The following is a 20299-nucleotide window of genomic DNA, read 5'->3' as shown; positions in this document are numbered from 1 at the left end:
GAATTTGATAGGGGTGTACAAGATCACATTGTTCCCATTAGCTGATGGTCCACCAGCTTCTCCAGCCGAACTTTCAAGCAAAAATCCCTCATCCCTGGAACCATTCCGGTAAATCTCCTCTGCACCCTCTCAAGGACCCTCACATCCTTCCTAAATTGTGGTGACCTGAAGGTGCAAGGACTAAGGGACACATTTAATATTTTGGGAAGAGAGAGAGGGGGATGTGAGGAAGAACTTTTTTACGCAGTGAGTGGTGATGACCTGGAACTCGCTGCCCACGAGGGTGGTGGAAGTGGAGACCATGAAGATTTCAAAAGGAAATTGGATTCTCACTTGAGGGAAATAAACTTACAGGAATAGAGCGGGAGAATGGGACTGACTGATTTGGTCCACAGAGAGCCAGCATAGACTCTGTGGGCTGAATAGCCTCCTTCTGTGCTGTAAAGACTATGATTATGACTATCCCAGTCAATCTTAGAACATTTAAACTCCCAACATAACTGCTCAAGGGATTTTACATCTCTGCAATTTCCTCTATATTTTATGATCCTGATAGGGACCGTTAATGTTTAAACTTTAGACTGGAGTTTAAAGTGACTTATGCTATAAACTCAGTTCTATTTTTCTTAAACAGCCTCTACCCTACCCCCCACAACCCAAGAGTTCCTTATCTTATGAACTTAGGGATTCTTGAAGGCTCATTCACTTTTCCTGGGACCAACCCAAAGGTAGGCCACAACCCTCTGGAATTTACTTAAATTTTCCTGTCTTCCAGCTGTTCCTCTAGGTCAAATTACATGGAGATCCTTCCATTAACTGATGCCCCAGTTTTCTATAAAGGTCTCATTACTGTTGACTCTTCAGCTCCTTGTTCTAGCTTTGAACATACAAGGACTGCTTTTTCCCAGTCTAATCCTGTACACCCTGTACAGCTCTTTCCAAGCTAACTCGTTATGCTGACTGCTTTTGCCACAATGCTCTGTGAGGACTACTGTAGCTTCCACTCACTGGCAAGCTAGAACAAATTTGCCAGCTGCTTTTAACTCACGAAATCCAAATTGAACTGTCTGCTTCTGTTAGCAAACACAAATGGATAAATTTTAAAAAATAACGTTCTGACCAAGGGTCCACTCTGAAACACTATCTCAATGGCAACATGGCATGTTTTGGAACATAGGAAACATAGGAACAAAGGAGCAGGAGTAGGGCATTTGACTCTTCGAGTCTGCTTTACAATTCAATAAGATGATGGCTGATCTGGTTGTGGTCTCAGCCCCCATTTTCCTGTCTGCCCCCACAACCCTTGACTCCCTGTCGACCAAAAATCTGTCTAACTCAGCCTTGAATAAATTCAAAGACCCAGCCTCCGATACTTTCTGCGGAAGAGAATTCCACACACAAATGACCCTTTGGGAGAAAATGTTTCTCCTCACATCTGTCTTTCAAGGGAGACCTCTTATTTTTAAACAATGTCCCTTAGTTTTAGTCTCCCGCACAAGAGGAAACATCCTCTGGGTATTCACTCTCCAAAGTTCCCTCAGGATCATATATGTTTCAATTCTTCTAAACTCCAATGGGTATAGGCCCAACCTGCTCAAACTTTCTACATAAGACAATCCCTTCATCCCAGGAATGAGTCCAGTGAACTTTCTCTGAACTGTTTCTAAAGCAATTATATACTTTTAAAATAATGGTGGTGGACAATTAAACTCACTGGAGGAGGGGCTCCACAAACATGGGGTCACTCAGCACATCAGTGCAAAAGATAAGGCTGAAGCATTTGCTACAATCTTCAGCCAGAAGTGCCGAGTGGATGATCCATCTCAGCTTCCTCCGGAGGTCCCCAGCATCACAGATGCCAGTCTTCACCCAATTCAATTCACTCCATATGATATCAAGAAACGGCTGAAGGCACTGGCTACTGCAAAGACTATGGGGCCTGACAATATTCCAGGAATAGTACTGAAGGCTTGTGCTCCAGAACTTGCCGCGCCCCTAGCCAAGCTGTTCCAGTACAGCTACAATATTGGCATCTACCTGGCTATGTGGAAAATTGCCCAGGTATGTCCTGTACACAAAAAGCAGGACAAATAAAAACCAATTACCACCCCATCAGTCTACTCTTGATCATCAGTAAAGTAATGGAAGGGGTCATCAACAGTGCTATCAAGCGGCACTTGCTTAGCAATAATCTGCTCACTGATGCCCAGTTTGGGTTCCGCCAGGGCCACACAGCTCCTGACCTCATTACAGCCTTGGTTCAAACATGGACAAAAGAGCTGAACTGGTGAGGTGAGAGTGTCTGCCCTTGACATCAAGGCAGTATTTGACCAAGTGTGGCATCAAGGAGCCCTAGCAAAACTGGAGTCAATGGGAATCAGGGGGAAAACTCTCCACTGGTTGGAGTCATACCTAGCACAAAGGAAGATGATTGTGGTTGTTGGAGGTCAATCATCTCAGCTCCAGGACATCACTGCAGGAGTTCCTCAGGGTAATGTCCTCGGCCCAACCATCTTCAGCTGCTTCATCAATAACCTTCCTTCGATCATAAGGTCAGAAGTGGGGATGTTTGCTGATGATTGCACAATGTTCAACACCATTCGCGACTCCTCAGATACTGAAGCAGTCCATGTCCAAATGCAGCAAGACCTGGACAATATCCAGGCTTGGGCTGAGAAGTGGCAAGTAACATTTGCGCCACACAAATGCCAGGCAATGACCATCTCCAACAAGAGAGAATCTAACCATCGCCCCTTGATTTCCAATGGCATTACATAAGAATATAAGAAATAGGAACAGGAATAGACCATTTGGCCCCTCGAGCAACATGGACTGCAGCGGTTCAAGGTGGCAGTTCACCACCTTCTCAAGATTAGGGATGGGCAATAAATGGTGGCCCGGCCAGCGAAGCCCACATCCCATGAATTGAATTTTTAAAAAATCTCCTTTTTCAGCAATACTTAATTTCTGTACTACCAAATGACTAACAGATTAGTTCAACACGATTTCCATTTCACAAAACCATGTTGGTTCTACCTGATCCGATTATGATTTTCTAAGTATCCTGCTAAAACCTCCTTAATAATGGAGTCCAGCAATTTCCCTATGACAGATGTTAAGCTAACTGGCCTATAGTTTCCTCCTTTCCTTGAATAAACATGTTACATTAACTATTTTCCAATCTGCTGAGACCTTTTCAGAATCTAATGAATTTTGGATAATTAAAGCTAATGCATCTGCTATCTTGGCAGCCAATTATTTTAAGACCCTGGGATGCAGGTCCCCAGGGACTTGTCAGCCTTTAGGTCTAATATTCTCCCTCCCACCCTTTCCCTGGTGATGGTGACTGTATTAAGTTCATTCCTCCCTATGATCTCTTGACTTTCAAGGATGTTTGGGAAGTTTTCTATGTCCTCTACCATGGCATGATTCAAACAGAAATGCAAACAAATTATTTTACCTTCATCACAACTCTTTGGGCTAAGTCATCCCAGATTTGCATAAAGTCCAGTAATGGGCAGGAAAAAAGTGATTTTACCCGCTGTCCCCACTGGCGGCTTTTCACACCTTATCATCCCATTCCCACCTCATTAATTATGCAGCCACAGGAAACATGTCATCTCGCTGGCGGGCAGCCTCCGATTTGCCCACCATGCCATTACCTTGCCACTTCCTCAGGCAGGGCACCATATTTAAACTGCAGCCACACGCACACTGCTCAATGCTTCAGCCCAGGAGGGCACCCGAAAAGCAAGAAGATTGCAGTCCTCTGATTCAGTGGCGTTTCCCTGGGACGCCTTTTGGACACTGTTGGAGCCCATCGCAAAGACCTCTACCCCACCCTGGCCACAGGAGGCCCATCAATGTCACCACTCCGGCTTCGGAGACAGCGGCAATGGTGATCAGGGCCAACACTGCAGTGCAGAAAACCTGTGCCACCAGGGTAAGGCAACCATCTCATCACTCTAAACTCACACACTCACAACCCCAATACACATTCACTGGCATCTCACTCACTGCCAGCTCAAGGGACATCACCACTCACTCTCTCACACACACACCCTCACATCTCCATCTGGCCTCATCTCCTCTGGAGATGCCTCCTCAGCCCTCACCATCTTGAGGCCATGTTTTTAAAAATTCATTCTCAGGATGTGGGCTTCGCTGGCTGGGCCAGCATTTATTGCCCATCTCTAATTACCCTTGAGAAGGTGGTGGTGAGTTGCCTTCTTGAACCACTGCAGTCCATGTGGTGTAGGTACACCCACAGTGCTGTTAGGGAGGGAGTTCCAGGATTTTGACTCAGTGACAGTGAAGGAACGGTGATATATTTCCAAGTCAGGATGGTGAGTGACTTGGAGGGGAACCTCCAGGTGGTGGTGTTACCATCTATCTGCTGCCCTTGTCCTTCTAGATGATAGTGGTTGTGGGTTTGGAAGGAGGAGCCTTGGTGAGTTTCTGCAGCGCATCTTGTAGATGGTACACACTGCTGCTACTGTGCATCGGTGGTGGTGGGAGTGAATATTTGTGGATGTGGTGCCAATCAAACAGCTGCTTTTTCCTGGACAGTGTCCAGCTTCTTGAGTGTTGTGGGAGCTGCACTCATCCAGGCAAGTGGGGAGTATTCCATCACACTCCTGACTTTGTGCCTTGTAGATGGTGGACAGACTTTGGGGAGTCAGGAGGTGAGTTACTCGCTGCAGGGTTCCTAGCCTCAAGGTGGCTTTCACAAATCAATATGTGCCCCACACACACCCTGGGATACCATCCTTCTCAGTACAGCCCTCACCCTGCAGCCTCTTGCCTTGTCTAAGGCCACTTTTCCCCCTTCCCCAAGCAAGCCCTAGCCCTGCAGCCGTTGAGAAGCCACCCCATCCTTACGGCTGGTCTGGTAACATAGAAACATAGAAAATAAGAGAAGGAGTAGGCCATTCGGCCCTTCGAGCCTGCTCTGCCATTCATTATGATCATGGCTGATCATCCAACTCAATAGCCGGCTCCCGCTTTCTCCCCATACCCTTTGACCCCTTTCGCCCCAAGAGCTATATCTAACTCCTTCTTGAAAACATACAATGTTTTGGCCTCAAATACTTTCTGTGGTAGCGAATTCCACAGGTTCACCACTCTCTGGGAGAAGAAATTTCTCCTCATCTCAGTCCTAAATGGCCGACCCCATATCCTCAGACTGTGACCCCTGGTCCTGGACTCCCCCACCATCGGGAACATCCTTCCTGTATCTACCCTGTCTAGTCCTGTTGGAAGTTAATAAGTTTATGTGAGATCCCCCCTCATTCTTCTGAACTCCAGCAAATATAATCCTAACTGACTCAATCTCTCCTCATCTGTCAGTCCCGCCATCCCAGGAATCAGTTGGGTAAACCTTCGCTGCACTCCCTCTATAGCAAGAACATCCTTCCTCAGATAAGGAGACCAAAACTGCACACAATATTCCAGGTGTGGTCTCACCAAGGCCCTGTACAATTGCAGCAAGACATCCCTGTTCCTGTACTCGAATCCTCTGGATATGAAGGCCAACATACCATTTGCCTTCTTTACCGCCTGCTGCACCTGCATACTTACCTTCAGCGACTGGTGTACAAGGACACCCAGGTCTCGTTGCACATTCCCCTCTCTCAATTTATAGCCATTCAGATAATAATCTGCCTTCTTGTTTTTGCTACCAAAGTGGATAACCTCACATTTATCCACATTATACTGCATCTGCCATGCATTTGCCCACTCACTCAGCTTGTCCAAATCACACTGAAGCATCTCTGCATCCTCCTCACAGCTCACCCTCCCACCCAGCTTTGTGTCATCTGCAAATTTGGAGATATTACATTTAGTTCCCTCATCTAAATCATTAATATATATTGTGAATATCTGGGGTCCCAACACCGATCCCTGCGGTACCCCACTAGTCACCGCCTGCCATTCAGAAAAAGACCCATTTATTCCTACTCTTTGTTTCCTCTCTGCCAACCAGTTTTCTATCCACCTCAATACACTACCCCCAATCCCATACGCTTTAATTTTACATGCTAATCTCTTATGTGGGACTTTGTCGAAAGCCTTCTGAAAGTCCAAATAAACCACATCCACTGGCTCCCCCTCATCAACTCCTCTAGTTACATCCTCGGGTAGTGTCCTGCTGGTGAGTCCAGCTAACAGTGATGTGGTGCTGCCTGTGAAGCCTGGCGCTGATGACTGCCAGCGCTGCCCGAAGGATGGTCGGTGAACAAGCCTTGAAGTCCCGAGCGAAGTGCAGCCCGCCAGGTGCACGTTGCTTATGTACAGTTTTGAAACATGCGACATACAATGACGCTAAACTGCTCAGATGATTCTGGCGAGCAAGGCTTATAATGAGATGCAATTGATGGGTGGAGCAGATGATCGCAAACTGGTTTCACGATGGCCTGAAATCTATTTTTGGCCTTCTCGCCATCTATTCCCCAACGCCCACCATGATGCCCAGTGCCAAAGGGGCCGGACAATTCTGGCCTTTGATTCTGCAACCCATTTGAATAATTTATATTGCTAAAGGATGTAATTGCTCTCTCTCTCTCCAGACTCCCTGCTCCATTACAAGTTTAGAGATTGATCATTCATTGTTGAAGTTTTTACTGTCACCTCTGACCTTGCAAGATAACCACAGGCTACCTTAGAAGTTTCATAAACACAGGCTTGTTTGAGTGGCATTGACATCAGAGTAGTTTTAACCAGTTTCACAAACAGATGCCCCCATTTATCTGGAGATGAAACTTTAACACTTAAAACTAAAAGTTATATTCTAAATCGTACAAAGCATGAACTAGATTTTCACAACATATATTTTTATAGATTGTTGACATCTTTTTCTTCCAGGTTTTCCTGGATGAAATGACAAGGAAGAAACCAGAAAAAGCGAGAGAGAAGAATTCCTCATCCCAAAATCTGGCCAATCAGCATCACATCTCTCATCAACTCCGTGCCTCAACCAGTAAGGATCCTGTAAAATGGGAGAGTTCTAGTCAAAGTTCCAGATTTCCATTTTTTTAAATACTTTCTTAGGATGTGGGCATCACTGGCTGGGCCAGCATTTAGTGCCCATCCCTAGTTGCCCTTGAGAAGGTGGTGGTAGGCTGCCTTCTTGAACCGCTGCAGTCCATGTGGTGTAGGTACACCTGCAGTGCTGTTAGGGAGGGAGTTCCAGGATTTTGACCCAGCGACAGTGAAGGAACAGTGATATATTTCCAAGTCAGGATGGTGAGTGACTTGGAGGGGATCTTCCAGGTGGTGGTGTTCCCATCTATCTGCTGCCCTTGTCCTTCTAGATGGTAGTGGTCGTGGGTTTGGAAGCTGCTGTCGAAAGAGCCTTGGTGAATTCCTGCAGTGCACCTTGTAGATGGTACACACTGCTGCTACCGTGATGGTGGAGGGAGTGAACGTTTGTGGATGAGGTGCCGATCAGGCGGGGCTGCTTTGTCCTGGATAGTGTCCAGCTTCTTGAGTGTTTTTGGAGCTGCACTCATCCAGGCAAGTGGGGAGTATTCCATCACACTCCTGACTTTTAAAAAAACTCATTCAGGGGATGTGTGCATCACTGGCTAGGCCAGCAATTATTGCTCATCCCTAATTTTTTAAGGGTCAAGCACATTGCTGTGGGGCTGGGCTGGAGTCACATGTAGGCCAGACCAGGTAAGGACGGCAGATTTCCTTCCGTAAAGGACATTAGTGAACCAGATGAGTTTTTACAGCAATCAACAATGGTTTCATGGTCTTCATTAGACTTTTTAATTCACCAAAGCCTGTCCACCATCTACAAGGGAGAGGCAGTGGTGCAGTGGTATTGTCGCTGGTAATGCTCTGGGGATCCAGGTTCTAAATTATTAATGAATTCAAATTTCACCATCTGTCGTTGTGGGATTCCAACCCAGGTCCCCAGAGCATTACATTGGAGAACTAGCCCAGTGACAATACCACTACGCCACTGGACTTTATTAATAGGGGCATAGAGTACAAGAGCAAGGAGGTTATGTTGAACTTGTGTAAGTCACTAGTTCAGCCTCAGTTAGAGTATTGTGTCCAGTTCTAGGCACTGAACTTTAGGAAGGATATGAAGGTATTGGAGACAGTGCAGAAAAGATTCACGAGAATAGATGAGAAACTGCAATTACAAAGATAGATTGGAGCAGTTGAGACTGTTATGTTTGGAGAAGAGAAGGCTGGGAGGAGATTTGGTAGAGATATTCAAAATCATGAGAGGTCTGGGCAGAGTGGAGAGGGAGAAACTGTTCCCTCCTCATGAAAGAATCTAGAACGAGAGGGAACAGATTGAAAGGAATTCATAAAAGAAGCAAAAGTGATATGAGGAGAAATGCTTTCACGCAGAAATGGTTAGGATCTGGAATACACAGCCTGAGAGTGTGGCAGAGACAGGATCAATCAAGTGGTTAAAAACATAGAAACTTAGGAAACGAGAAGCAGGAGTAGGCCATTCCAGCCTGCTCCACCATTCATTATGATCATGGCAGATCATCCAACTCAATAGCCTGCTCCCAATTTCGCCCCATATCCTTTGATCCCTTTCGCCCCAAGAGCTATATCTAACTCATTCTTGAAAACATACAATATTTTGGCCTCAACCAATTTCTGTGGTAATGAATTCCACAGGCTCACCACTCTCTGGCTGAAGAAATTTCTCCTCATCTCAGTCCTAAATGGTCTATCTCATATCCTCAGACTGTGACCCCTGGTTCTGGACTCCCCCACCATCGGGAACATAGAACCATAGAACACTACAGCACAGAAAACAGGCCATTCGGCCCTTCTAGTCTGTGCCGAAATATTATTCCACTAGTCCCATTGACCTAGTCCATAACCCTCCAGACCTCTCCCATCCATGTATCTATCTAATTTATTCTTAAAACTTAAGAGTGAGCCCACATTTACCACATCAGATGATAGCTCGTTCCAAACTCTCACATACTCTGAGTGAAGAAGTTCCCCCTAATGTTCCCCCTAAACCTTTCCCCTTTCACCCTAAAGCCATGTCCTCTCGTGTTTATTTCTCCTAATCTAAGTGTAAAGAGCCTACTCGCATTTACTCTGTCTATACCCCTCACAATTTTGTAAACTTCTATCAAATCTCCCCTCATTTTTCTACACTCCAAGGAATAAAGTCCTAACCTGTTTAATCTTTCCCTGTAATTCAACTCAAGACCCGGCAACATCCGAGTAAATCTTCGCTGCACTCTCTCAATCTTACTGATATCCTTCCTGTAGTTAGGCAACCAGAACTGCACACAATACTCCAAAGTTGGCCTCACCAATGTCTTATACAACCTCACCATAACATCCCAACTCCTATACTCAATACTTTGATTTAAAAGGTCAGTATGCCAAAAGCTTTCTTTACAACCCTGTCTACCTGTGACGCCACTTTCAGGGAATTATGTATCTGAACTCCCAGATCCCTTTGTTCCTCCGCACTCCTCAGTGCCCTACCATTTACTGTGTATGTCATCCTTCCTGCATCTACCTAGTCCTGTTAGAATTTTATAGGTTTCTATGAGATCCCGCCTAATTCTCCTGAACTCTAGCGAATATAATCCTAACCGACTCAATCTCTCCTCATATGTCAGCCCCGCCATCCCAGGAATCAGTTGGGTAAACCTTCGCTGCACTCCCTCTATAGAAAGAACATCCTTCCTCAGATGAGACCAAAACTGCACACAATATTGCAGGTGTGGTCTCACCAAGGCCCTGTACAATTGCAGCAAGACATCCCTGTTCCTGTACTCGAATCCTCTGGCTATGAAGGCCAACATACCATTTGCCTTCTTTACCGCCTGCTGCACCTGCATGCTTACCTTCAGCGACTGGTGTACAAGGACACCCAGGTCTCGTTGCACATTCCCCTCTCTCAATTTATAGCCATTCAGATAATAATCTGCCTTCCTGTTTTTGCTACCAAAGTGGATAACCTCACATTTATCCACATTATACTGCATCTGCCATGCATTTGCCCACTTATTCAGCTTGTCCAAATCACACTGAAGCATCTCTGCATCCTCCTCACAGCTCACCCTCCCACCCAGCTTTGTGTCATCTGCAAATTTGGAGATATTACATTTAATTCCCTCATCTAAATCATTAATATATATTGTGAATATCTGGGGTCTCAACACCGATCCCTGAGGTACCCCACTAGTCACTGCCTGCCATTCGGACAAAGGCCCATTTATCCCTCCTCTTTGTTTCCTGTCTGCCAACCAGTTTTCTATCCATCTCAATACACTACCCCCAATCCCATGCGCTTTAATTTTACATGCTAATCTCTTATGTGGGACTTTGTCGAAAGCCTTCTGAAAGTCCAAATAAATCACATCAACTGGCTCCCCCTCATCAACTCTACTAGTTACATCCTCGAAAAATTTTGTGAAGACAGAACCAAAGTATGTATTTAGTTGGTCAGCAGGGTCAATCGAGTGGTTAGGGTCTGGAATGCACTGCCTGAGAGTGTGGAGGAGACGGGGTCAATCAAGTGGTTAGGGTCTGGAATGCACTGCCTGAGAGCGTGGTGGAGACAGGGTCAATCGAGTGGTTAGGGTCTGGAACACACTGTCTGAGAGTGTGGTGGAGACAGGGTCAATCGAGTGGTTAGGGTCTGGAACACACTGTCTGAGAGTGTGGTGGAGACAGGGTCAATCGAGTGGTTAGGATCTGGAATGCACTGTCTGAGGGTATGGTAAAGACAGGGTCAATCGAGTTTTAAGGGCCTGGAATGCACTGTCTGAGAGTGTGGTAAAGACAGGGTCAATCAAGTGGTTAGGATCTGGAATGCACTGTCTGAGAGTTTGGTGGGGGCAGGGTCAATTGACACATTCAAAACGGAATTAGAGTGTTATCTGAAAAGGAAGAATGTGCCGGGTTATGGAGTGAAGGTGGGGCAATGGCGCTGGGTGAATTGTTCATTTTGAGAGCTGATGCAGACATGATGGGTTGAATGGCCTCCTTCTGTCCTGTATCATTTCTGTGAATCTGTAATTCTATGACAGGAAATTGGAGCAGGAGTAGACCATTCGGCCCCTCAAGTCTTCTCTGCCGTTCAACACAATCATGGGCTTCAACTCCATTTTCCCGCCCACTCCCCATATCCCTTAATTCCCTGAGAGACCAAAAATCTGTCTATCCCAGCCTTAAATGTGTTCAACAATGGAGCATCCACAACCCTCTGGGGTAGAAAATTCCAAAGATTCACAACCCTTTGAGTGAAGTAATTTCTCCTCATCTCAGTCCTAAATGATCGGCCCCTTATCCTGAGACTGAGCCCCCGTGTTTTAGATTCCCCGACCAGTGGAAACAATCTCTCAGTGTCCACCCTAACAAACCCCTTCAGAATTTAGTATATTTCAATAACATCACCTTTCATTCTTCCCAACTCCAGAAAATATACCCCCAATTTACTCAGCCTTTCATCATAGGAGAACCCCATAGAGGAATGTCTGTAACATACCCCTTGGCAGACATTTTTAAAAATTCATTCACGGATGTGGGCCTCAGCAAGTGATTATTACCCACCCCTTGTCAATGTATAAATAATCACCCTGCCTGGCAATCACCTTGTTAAAGACAATTGCTAGTTAAACGGGTGATATGCATTGATTATCCCATCTAAACAGAATAAAAAGATACAGCTGGAACACTTTATGTGAAAGCTACTTAGAAGTCAGTGGCATTGAGGAGTTGTTTTGAAAATAAACCAGTTTGAAACAAAAAGATCAGCCTGGATTAATTCTTCCACCACAACCTCTCATTGTGAGTAACATCCCGAGTTGCCCTTGAGAAGGTGGTGGTGGTGGTTGTGGTGGTGAGCTGCCTCCTTGAACCGCTGCAGTCCATGTAGTGTAGGTACACCCACAGTGCTGTTAGGGAGGGAGTTCCAGGATTTTGACCCAGTGACAGTGAAGGAACAGCAATATATTTCCAAGTCAGGATGGTGAGTGACTTGGAGGGGAACTTCCAGGTGGTGGTGTTCCCATCTATCTGCTGTCCTTGTACTTCTAGGTGGTCGTGGGTTTGGAAGGTGCTGTCTAAGGAGCCCTGGTGAATTTCTGCAGTGCATCTTATAGATGGCACACACTGCTGCTACTGTGCGTTGGTGGTGGAGGGAGTGAATGTTTGTGGATGTGGTGCCAATCAAATGGGCTGCTTTGTCCTTGACCGTGTCAAGCTTTTTGAGTGTTGTGGGCGCTGCACTCATCCAGGCAAGTGGGGAGTATTCCATCATACTCTTGACTTGTGACTTGTAAATGATGGACAGGCTTTGGGGAGTCAGGAGGTGAGTTACTGATTGCAGGATTCCTAGCCTCTGACCTGCTCTTGTAGCCACAGTATTCAGATGGCTAGTCCAGTTCAGTTTCTGGTCAATGGTAAGCCCCAGGATGTTGATAGTGAGGGATTCAGTGATAGTAATGCCATGGTTAGATTCTCTCTTGTTGGAGGTGGTCATTGCCTGACACTTGTGCGGTCCGAATGTTACTTGCCACTTCTCAGCCCAAGCCTGGATATTGTCCAGGTCTTGCTGCATTTGGACATGGACTGCTTCAGTATCTGAGGAGTCGCAAATGGTGCGGAACATTGTGCAATCATCAGTGAACATCCCCACTTTTGACCTTGAGATCAAAGGAAGGTCATTGATGAAGGAGCTGAAGATGGTTGGACTGAGGACACTATCCTGAGGAACTCCTGCACTGATGTCCTGGAGCTGAGATGACTGACCTCCAACAACCACAACCATATTCCTTTGTGCTAGGTATGACTCCAAGCAGCAGAGAGTTTTCTCCCTGATTCCCGTTGACTCCAGTTTTGCTCGGGCTCCTTGATGCCACACTCGGTCAAATGCTGCCTTGATGTCAAGGGCAGTCACTCTCACTTCACCTCGGGAGTTGAGCTCTTTTGTCCATGTTTGAAACAAGGCTGTAATGAGGTCAGGAGCTGAGTGGCCCTGGCGGAACCTAAACTGGGCATCGGTGAGCAAGTTCTGTTGAAGGGTCATGTGGACTCGAAACGTCGATTCTTTTCCTCTCCACCGATGCTGCCAGACCTGCTGAGTTTTTCCAGGTAATTCTGTTTTTGTTTTTATCGGTGAGCACGTTATTGCTAAGCCATTGCTGCTTGATAACAATGATGGGCAAATCAAATTAGTAACAATATCGTAGAGGAGGAATTCCTGGAGTGTATACGGGATGGTTTTCTGGACCAATACGTTGAGGAACCAACTAGAGAACAGACCATCCTCGACTGGGTATTGTGTAATGAGAAAGGAATAATTGGCAATCTAGTTGTGCGAGGCCCCTTGGGGAGGAGCGACCATAATATGATAGAATTCTTCATCAAGATGGAATGTGTTGTAGTTGATTCTCAGACTTGGGTCCTGAATCTTAATAGGAAATTACGATGGTGTGAGGCGCAAGTTGGCTATGATGGATTGGGAAACGTTACTTAAAGGGATGACGGTGGATAGGCAATGGCAAACATTCAAAGAGCGCATGGGTGAACTGCAACAATTGTTTATTCCTGTCTGGCGCAAAAATAAAACAGGAAAGGTGGCCAAACCATGGCTTACAAGGGAAATTAGAGATAGTATTAGATCCGAGGAAGAGGCATAAAAATTGTCTAGAAAAAACAATAGACCTGAGGATTGGAAGCAGTTTAGAATTCAGCAAAAGAGGACCAAGGGATTGATTAAGAAAGGGAAAATAAAGTACGAGAGTAAGCTTGCGGGGAACATAAAAACTAACTCTAAAAGTTTCTATTGGTATGTGAAGAGAGAAAGAATAGTGATGACTAATGTAGGTCCCTTACAGTCAGAAACAGGGGAATTTATAATGGGGAACAAAGAAATGGCTGACCAACTAAATACACACTTTGGTTCTGTCTTCACAAAGGAGGACACTAATAACATACCAGAAATGTTGGGGAACACAAGGTTTAGTGAGAAGGAAGAACTGAAAGAAATCAATATTAGTAGGGAAATGGTGTTGCTTGAAATTGATGGGATTGAAGGCCGATAAATCCCCAGGGCCTGATAATCTACATCCCAGAGTACTTAAGGAAGTGGCCCCAGAAATAGTGGATGCATTGGTGGTCATCTTCCGTGATTCTATAGACTCTGGAACAGCTACAGATTGGAGTGTAGCTAATGTAACCCCACTATTTAAAAAGGGAGGTAGAGAGAAAACAGGGAATTATAGACCAATTAGCCTGACGTCGGTAGTGGGGAAAATTCTAGAGTCCATTATAAAAGATTTAACAGCTGAGCACGTGGAAAACAGTGGGAGAATCGGACAGGGTCTGCATGGATTTATGAAAGCTACTGGAATTTTTCGAGGATGTAACTAGTAGAGTTGATGAGACGGAGCCAGTGGATGTGGTTTATTTGGACTTTCAGAAGGCTTTTGACAAAGTCCCACATAAGAGATCGGTGTGTAAAATTAAAGCGCATAGGATTGGGGGTAGTGTATTGAGATGGATAGAAAACTGGTTGGCAGACAGGAAACAAAGAGTAGGAATAAACAGGTCTTTTTCCGAATGGCAGGCAGTGACTAGTTGGGTACCATAGGGATTGGTGTTGGGATCACAGTTTTCCACAATAAATATTAATGATTGAGATGAGGGAACTAAATGTAATATTTCCAAATTTTCCAATGACACAAAGCTGGGTGGGAGGGTGAGCTGTGAAGAGGATGCAGAGATGCTTCAGTGTGATTTGGACAAGCTGAGTGAGTGGACAAATGCATGGCAGATGCAGTATAATGTGAGGTTGTCCACTTTGGTAGCAAAAACAGGAAGGCAGATTATTATCTGAATGGCTATAAATTGAGAGAGGGGAATGTGCAACGAGACCTGGGTGTCCTTGTACACCAGTCGCTGAAGGTAAGCGTGCAGGTACAGCAGGTGGTAAAGAAGGCAAATGGTATGTTGGCCTTCATAGCCAGAGGATTCGAGTACAGGAACAGGGATGTCTTGCTGCATTTGTACAGGGCCTTGGTGAGACCACACCTGGAATATTGTGTGCAGTTTTGGTCTCCTTATCTGAGGAAGGATGTTCTTGCTATAGAGGGAGTGCAGCGAAGGTTCACCCGACTGATTTCTGGGATGGCGGGACTGACATATGAGGAGAGATTGAGTCGATTAGGATTATCTTCGCTGGAGTTCAGAAGAATGAGGAGGGATCTCATAGAAACCTATAAAATTCTAACAGGACTAGACAGGGTAAATGCAGGAAGGATGTTCCCGATGGTGGGGGAATCCAGAACCAGGGGTCACAGTCTGAGGATATGGGGTAGACCATTTAGGACTGAGATGAGGAGGAATTTCTTCACCCAGAGAGTGGTGAGCCTGTGGAATTCGCTACCACAGAAAGTAGTTGAGGCCGAAACATTGTATGTTTTCAAGAAAGAGTTAGATATAGCTCTTGGAGCCAAAGGGATGAAAGGGTGTGGGGAGAAAGCGGGAGCAGGCTATTGAGTTGGATGATCAGCCATGATCATAATGAATGGTGGAGCAGGCTTGAAGGGCAGAATGGCCTACTCCTGCTCCTAGTTTCTATGTAAGACTGTTGATGACCTGTTCCATCACTTTACTAATGATCGAGAGTAGACTGATGGGGCGATAATTGACTGGGTTGGATTTGTCCTGCTTTTCGTGTCCAGGACATACCTGGGCAATTTTCCACATAGCCGGGTAGATGCCCGTGTTGTAGCTGCACTGGAACAGCTTGGCTAGGGGCGTGGCCAGTTCTGGAGCACAAGTCTTCAGTACTATAGCTGGAATATTGTCAGGGCCCATAGCCTTTGCAGTATCCTGTGCCTACAGCTATTTCTTGATATCACATGGAGTGAATCAAATTGGCTGAAGACTGGCATCTGTGATGCTGGGGACCTCCAGAGGAGGCTGGGATTGATCATCCACTCAGCACTTCTAGCTGAAAATTGTTGCAAATGCTTCAGCCTTATCTTTTGCACTGATGTGCTGGGCTCCTCCATCATTGAGGATGGGGATATTTGTGGAGCCCCCTCCTCCAGTGAGTTGTTTAATTGTCCGGCACCATTCACAACTGGATGTGGCAGGACTACAGAGCTTAGATCTGATTAGCTGTTTGTGGGATCACTTAGCTCTGTCTATCACTTGCTGCTTATGCTGTTTGGCACGCAGATAGTCCTGTGTTATAGCTTAACCAGGTTCCCACCTCATTTTTAGGTATGCCTGGTGCTGCTCCTGGCATGCCCTCCTGCACTCTTCATTAAACCAGGGTTGATCCCCAGGCTTGATGGTAATGGTAGAGTGGGGGATATGCCGGGCCATGAGGTTACAGATTGTGTTCCAGTATAATTTTGCTGCTGCTGTTGGCACACAGCACCTCATGGGTGCCCAGTCTTGAGTTTTTAGATCTGTTTGAAATCTATCCCATTTATCACAGTAGAAGTTCTACACAACACAATGGAGGGTATTTTCAATGTGAAGGCGGGACTTCATCTCCACGACTGTGTGGTGGTCACTCCTACCGATACTGTCAGGGACAGGTGCATCTGCGGGAGGCAGGTTGGTGAGGATGAGGTCAAATATGTTTTTCCTTCTCCTTGGTTCCCTCACCACCTGCCGCAGACCCAGTCTAGCAGCTATGTCCTTTAGGACTCAGCCAGCTCGGTCAGTAGTGGTGCTACCGAGCCACTCTTGGTGATGGACATTGAAGTCCCTCACTCAGAGTGCATTCTGCGTCCTTGCTACCCTCAGTGCTTCCTCCAAGTGATGTTCAATAGGGAGGAGCATTTATTCATCAGCTGAGGGAGGGCGGTACATGGTAATCAGCAGGATTGTCCACGTTTGACCTGATGCCATGAGACTTCATGGGGTCCGGAGTCAATGTTGAGGACTCCCAGGGAAACTCCCTCCTGACTGTATACCACTGTGCTGCCACCTCTGCTGGGTCTATCCTGCCGGTGGGACAGGACATACCCAGGGATGATGATGGTGGAGTCTGGGACATTATTTGTAAGGTATGATTCCGTGAGGATGACTATGTCAGGCTGTTGCTTGACTAGTCTGTGAGACAGCTCTCCCAATTTTGGCACTAGCCCCCAGATGTTTGTAAGGAGGACTTTGCAGGGTCGACAGGTCTGAGATTGCCTTTGTTGTTTCCGCTGCCTAGGTTGATGCCGGGTGGTCCGTCCGGTTTCATTCCTTTTTTGTGACTTTGTAACAACTTGCTCGGCCATTTCAGAGTCAACCACATTGCTGTGGGTCTGGAGTCACATGTAGGCCAGACCAGGTAAGGACGGCAGATTTCCTTCCCTAAAGGGCATTAGTGAACCAGATGGGTTTTTACAACAATCGACAATGGTTTCATGGTCATCATCAGACTCTTAATTCCATGTTTTTATTGAATTCACATTTCTCCGTCTGCCGTGGTGGGATTCAAACCCGGGTCCCCAGAGCATTACCCTGGGTCTCTGCATTACTAGACCAGTGACAATACCACTACGCCATTGCCTCTCCCAAAAAAGTGAACCTTACGCCACCGGATTTAGGGGTCACTTTTTAAAAATAAGGGGTTGCACATTTAAGACAGATGAGGAGAATTTTTTTCTTTCAAAGGGCCGTGAGTCTTTGGAAATCCTTCCCTCAAAAAGAAGTGGAAATAGATTCTTTGAATATTTTAAGGCAGAGGTGAATAGATTTTTGATAAATAAAGAGATCAAGGGTCACCAGGGTAGGTGTGAGGTTACAATCAGATCAGCCATGATCTTATTGGATAGCGAAGCAGGCTTGAAGGGCCAAGTCACTGCCTCTCCTTCTATTTCATATGTTCCTAACCGCGTCATGCCACCGAACAATCTAGTGAACCTTCACTGGATCACCTCCAATTCAAGTTTATCCTTTCTTAAATGTGGAGACCAAAACTGCACACAGCATTCCAGATGTGGTCTCACCAAAACCCTGTACAACTGTAGCAAAACTTCTTTATTCCTGCACTCCAATCCTCTTGCAATAAAGGCCTTCCTAATTGCTTGCTGCACCCGAATGCTAACTTTCTGCATTCCTTGTGCAAGCACACTCGTGATTCTTTGAATATTACACTTACAAGCTCGACATGTATTAAAAATATTCTGCTTTTCTATTCTTATGACCAAAATGAATAACTTCACACTTCTCCATATTATATTCCATCTGCCATCTTGTTGCCCATTCACCTAACCTGTCTATGTCTCTTTGCAGCCTCTCGGTGTCCTCCCCACAGCTTACCTTCCCACCCAACTTGGTATCATCAGCAAACTTGGATACAATATTCCCTGCCTCTTCATCTAATTCATGAATAAAGATTGTAAATAGCTGAGGCTCCAGCACTGATCCTCACAGTACTCCACTATTCATCACCTGCCAACTTGAAAATGCCCCGTTTCTGCCCACTCTGTTTTCTACCCAATAACCAGTCCTCTATCAATGTTAATATTTTATCCCAAGTCCATTTTTTTATGTTTATTCTTTGATGGGATGTGGGCATCACTGACAAGCCAGCTTCTGTTGCTCATCCCATAATGGTCCTTGAGCTAAATGGTTTGCTAGGCCATTTCACAGAATCTCACTGTGCAGAAGAGGCCCTTCGGCCCATCGAGTCTGCACCAACATGTGAGAAACACCTGACCTATCTACCTAATCCCATTTACCAGCACTTGGCCCATAGCCTTGAATGTTATGACGTGCCAAGTGCTCATCCAGGTACCTTTTAAGGATATGAGGCAACCCGCCTCCACCACCCTCCCAGGCAGCGCATTCCAGACCGTCACCACCCTCTGGGTAAAAAAGTTTTTCCTCACATCCCCCTAAACCTCCTGCCCCTCACCTCGAACTTATGCCCCCTTGTGACTGACCCTTCAACTAAGGGGAACAGCTGCTCCCTATCCACTCTGTCCATGCCCCTCATAATCTTGTACACCTCGATCAGGTCGCCTCTCAGTCTTCTCTGGCTCCAACGAAAACAACCCAAGTCTATCCAACCTCTCTTCATAACTTAAATGTTTCATCCCAGGCAACATCCTGGTGAATCTCCTCTGCACCCCCTCCAGTGCAATCACATCCTTCTTATAATGTGGCGACCAGAACGGCACACAGTACTCCAGCTGTGGCCTCACTAAGGTTCTATACAACTCCAACATGACCTCCCTACTTTTGTAATCTATACTTCGATTGATAAAGGCAAGTGCCCCATATGCCTTTTTCACCACCCCACTAACATGCCCCTCTGCCTCCAGAGATCTATGGACACACACGCCAATGTCCCTTTGTTCCTCAGAACTTCCTAGTGTCATGCCGTTCATTGAATACTTCCTTGTCAAATTACTCCTTCCAAACATCACACTTTTCAGGGTTAAATTCCATCTGCCACTTATCTGCCCATTTGACCATCCCGTCTATAGCTTCCTGTAGCGCAAGACACTCAACCTCACTGTTAACCACCCAGCCAATCTTTGTGTCATCCGCAAACTTACTAATCCTACCCTCCATATAGTCATCTATGTCGTTTATATAAATGACAAATAATACGGGACCCAGCACATATCCCTGTGGTACGCCACTGGACACTGGCTTCCGGTCACTAAAGCAGCCTTCTGTCATTACCCTCTGTCTCCTACAACAAAGCCAATCTTGAATCCACCTTATCAAATTATCCTGTATCCCATGTGCATTTGCCCTCTTTATAAGTCTCCCATGTGGGACCTTGTCAAAGGCTTTGCTGAAATCCATATAAACTACATCAATTGCACTCCATTTCAGAGGGCATTAAGGAATCAACCACATTGCTGTGGGTCTGGAGTCACGCGTGGGCCAGACTGGGTAAGGACGGCAGATTTCCTTCCCTAAAGGATATTACTGAACCAGATGGGCTTTTATCACAATTGATGATATATGATCAACCTTTATCTGGCCTATTAACCTTTTCTGTAGTACCTTACACAATTGGATATCCAGGTATACAGTATCTACTGGATCCCCTTTATCTACCCTACTTGTTACATCCTCAAAAACTATAATAAATTTGTCAAACAGGATTTTGCTTAGGTAATACCATGTTAACTTCTAATCATAATATGCTTTTCTAAGTACATTGTTAAGTCCTCTGTAATAATAGGTTCCAGCATTTTCCCAACAACTAATGTTAGGCTAACTAGCCTGTAGTTCCATGTTTTCTCTCTGACCCTCCTTTCTTGAAAAGTGGTGTAACATTTGCCAACTTCTGATCTAATGGGGCCATTGA

General features: G+C 45.7%; 1 protein-coding gene across 1 annotated transcript in view; it reads left to right on the top strand.

Annotated features, from left to right (window-relative positions):
• Positions 1-20299, top strand: part of macf1b (microtubule actin crosslinking factor 1b) — a 383409-nt gene that overhangs the window by 243580 nt on the left and 119530 nt on the right. The window contains exon 30 of the mRNA XM_078534257.1: positions 6865-6979. Within this exon, the coding sequence (XP_078390383.1) occupies positions 6865-6979 (115 nt within the window). The remainder of the gene's footprint in view (positions 1-6864; positions 6980-20299) is intronic.

This window comes from Cetorhinus maximus, chromosome 3 (assembly GCF_964194155.1).
Source record: "Cetorhinus maximus chromosome 3, sCetMax3.hap1.1, whole genome shotgun sequence".
NCBI lineage: Eukaryota > Metazoa > Chordata > Chondrichthyes > Lamniformes > Cetorhinidae > Cetorhinus > Cetorhinus maximus.
Note: the sequence above shows the minus strand (reverse complement) of the source record. Positions and strands in the feature narration are given on the sequence as shown.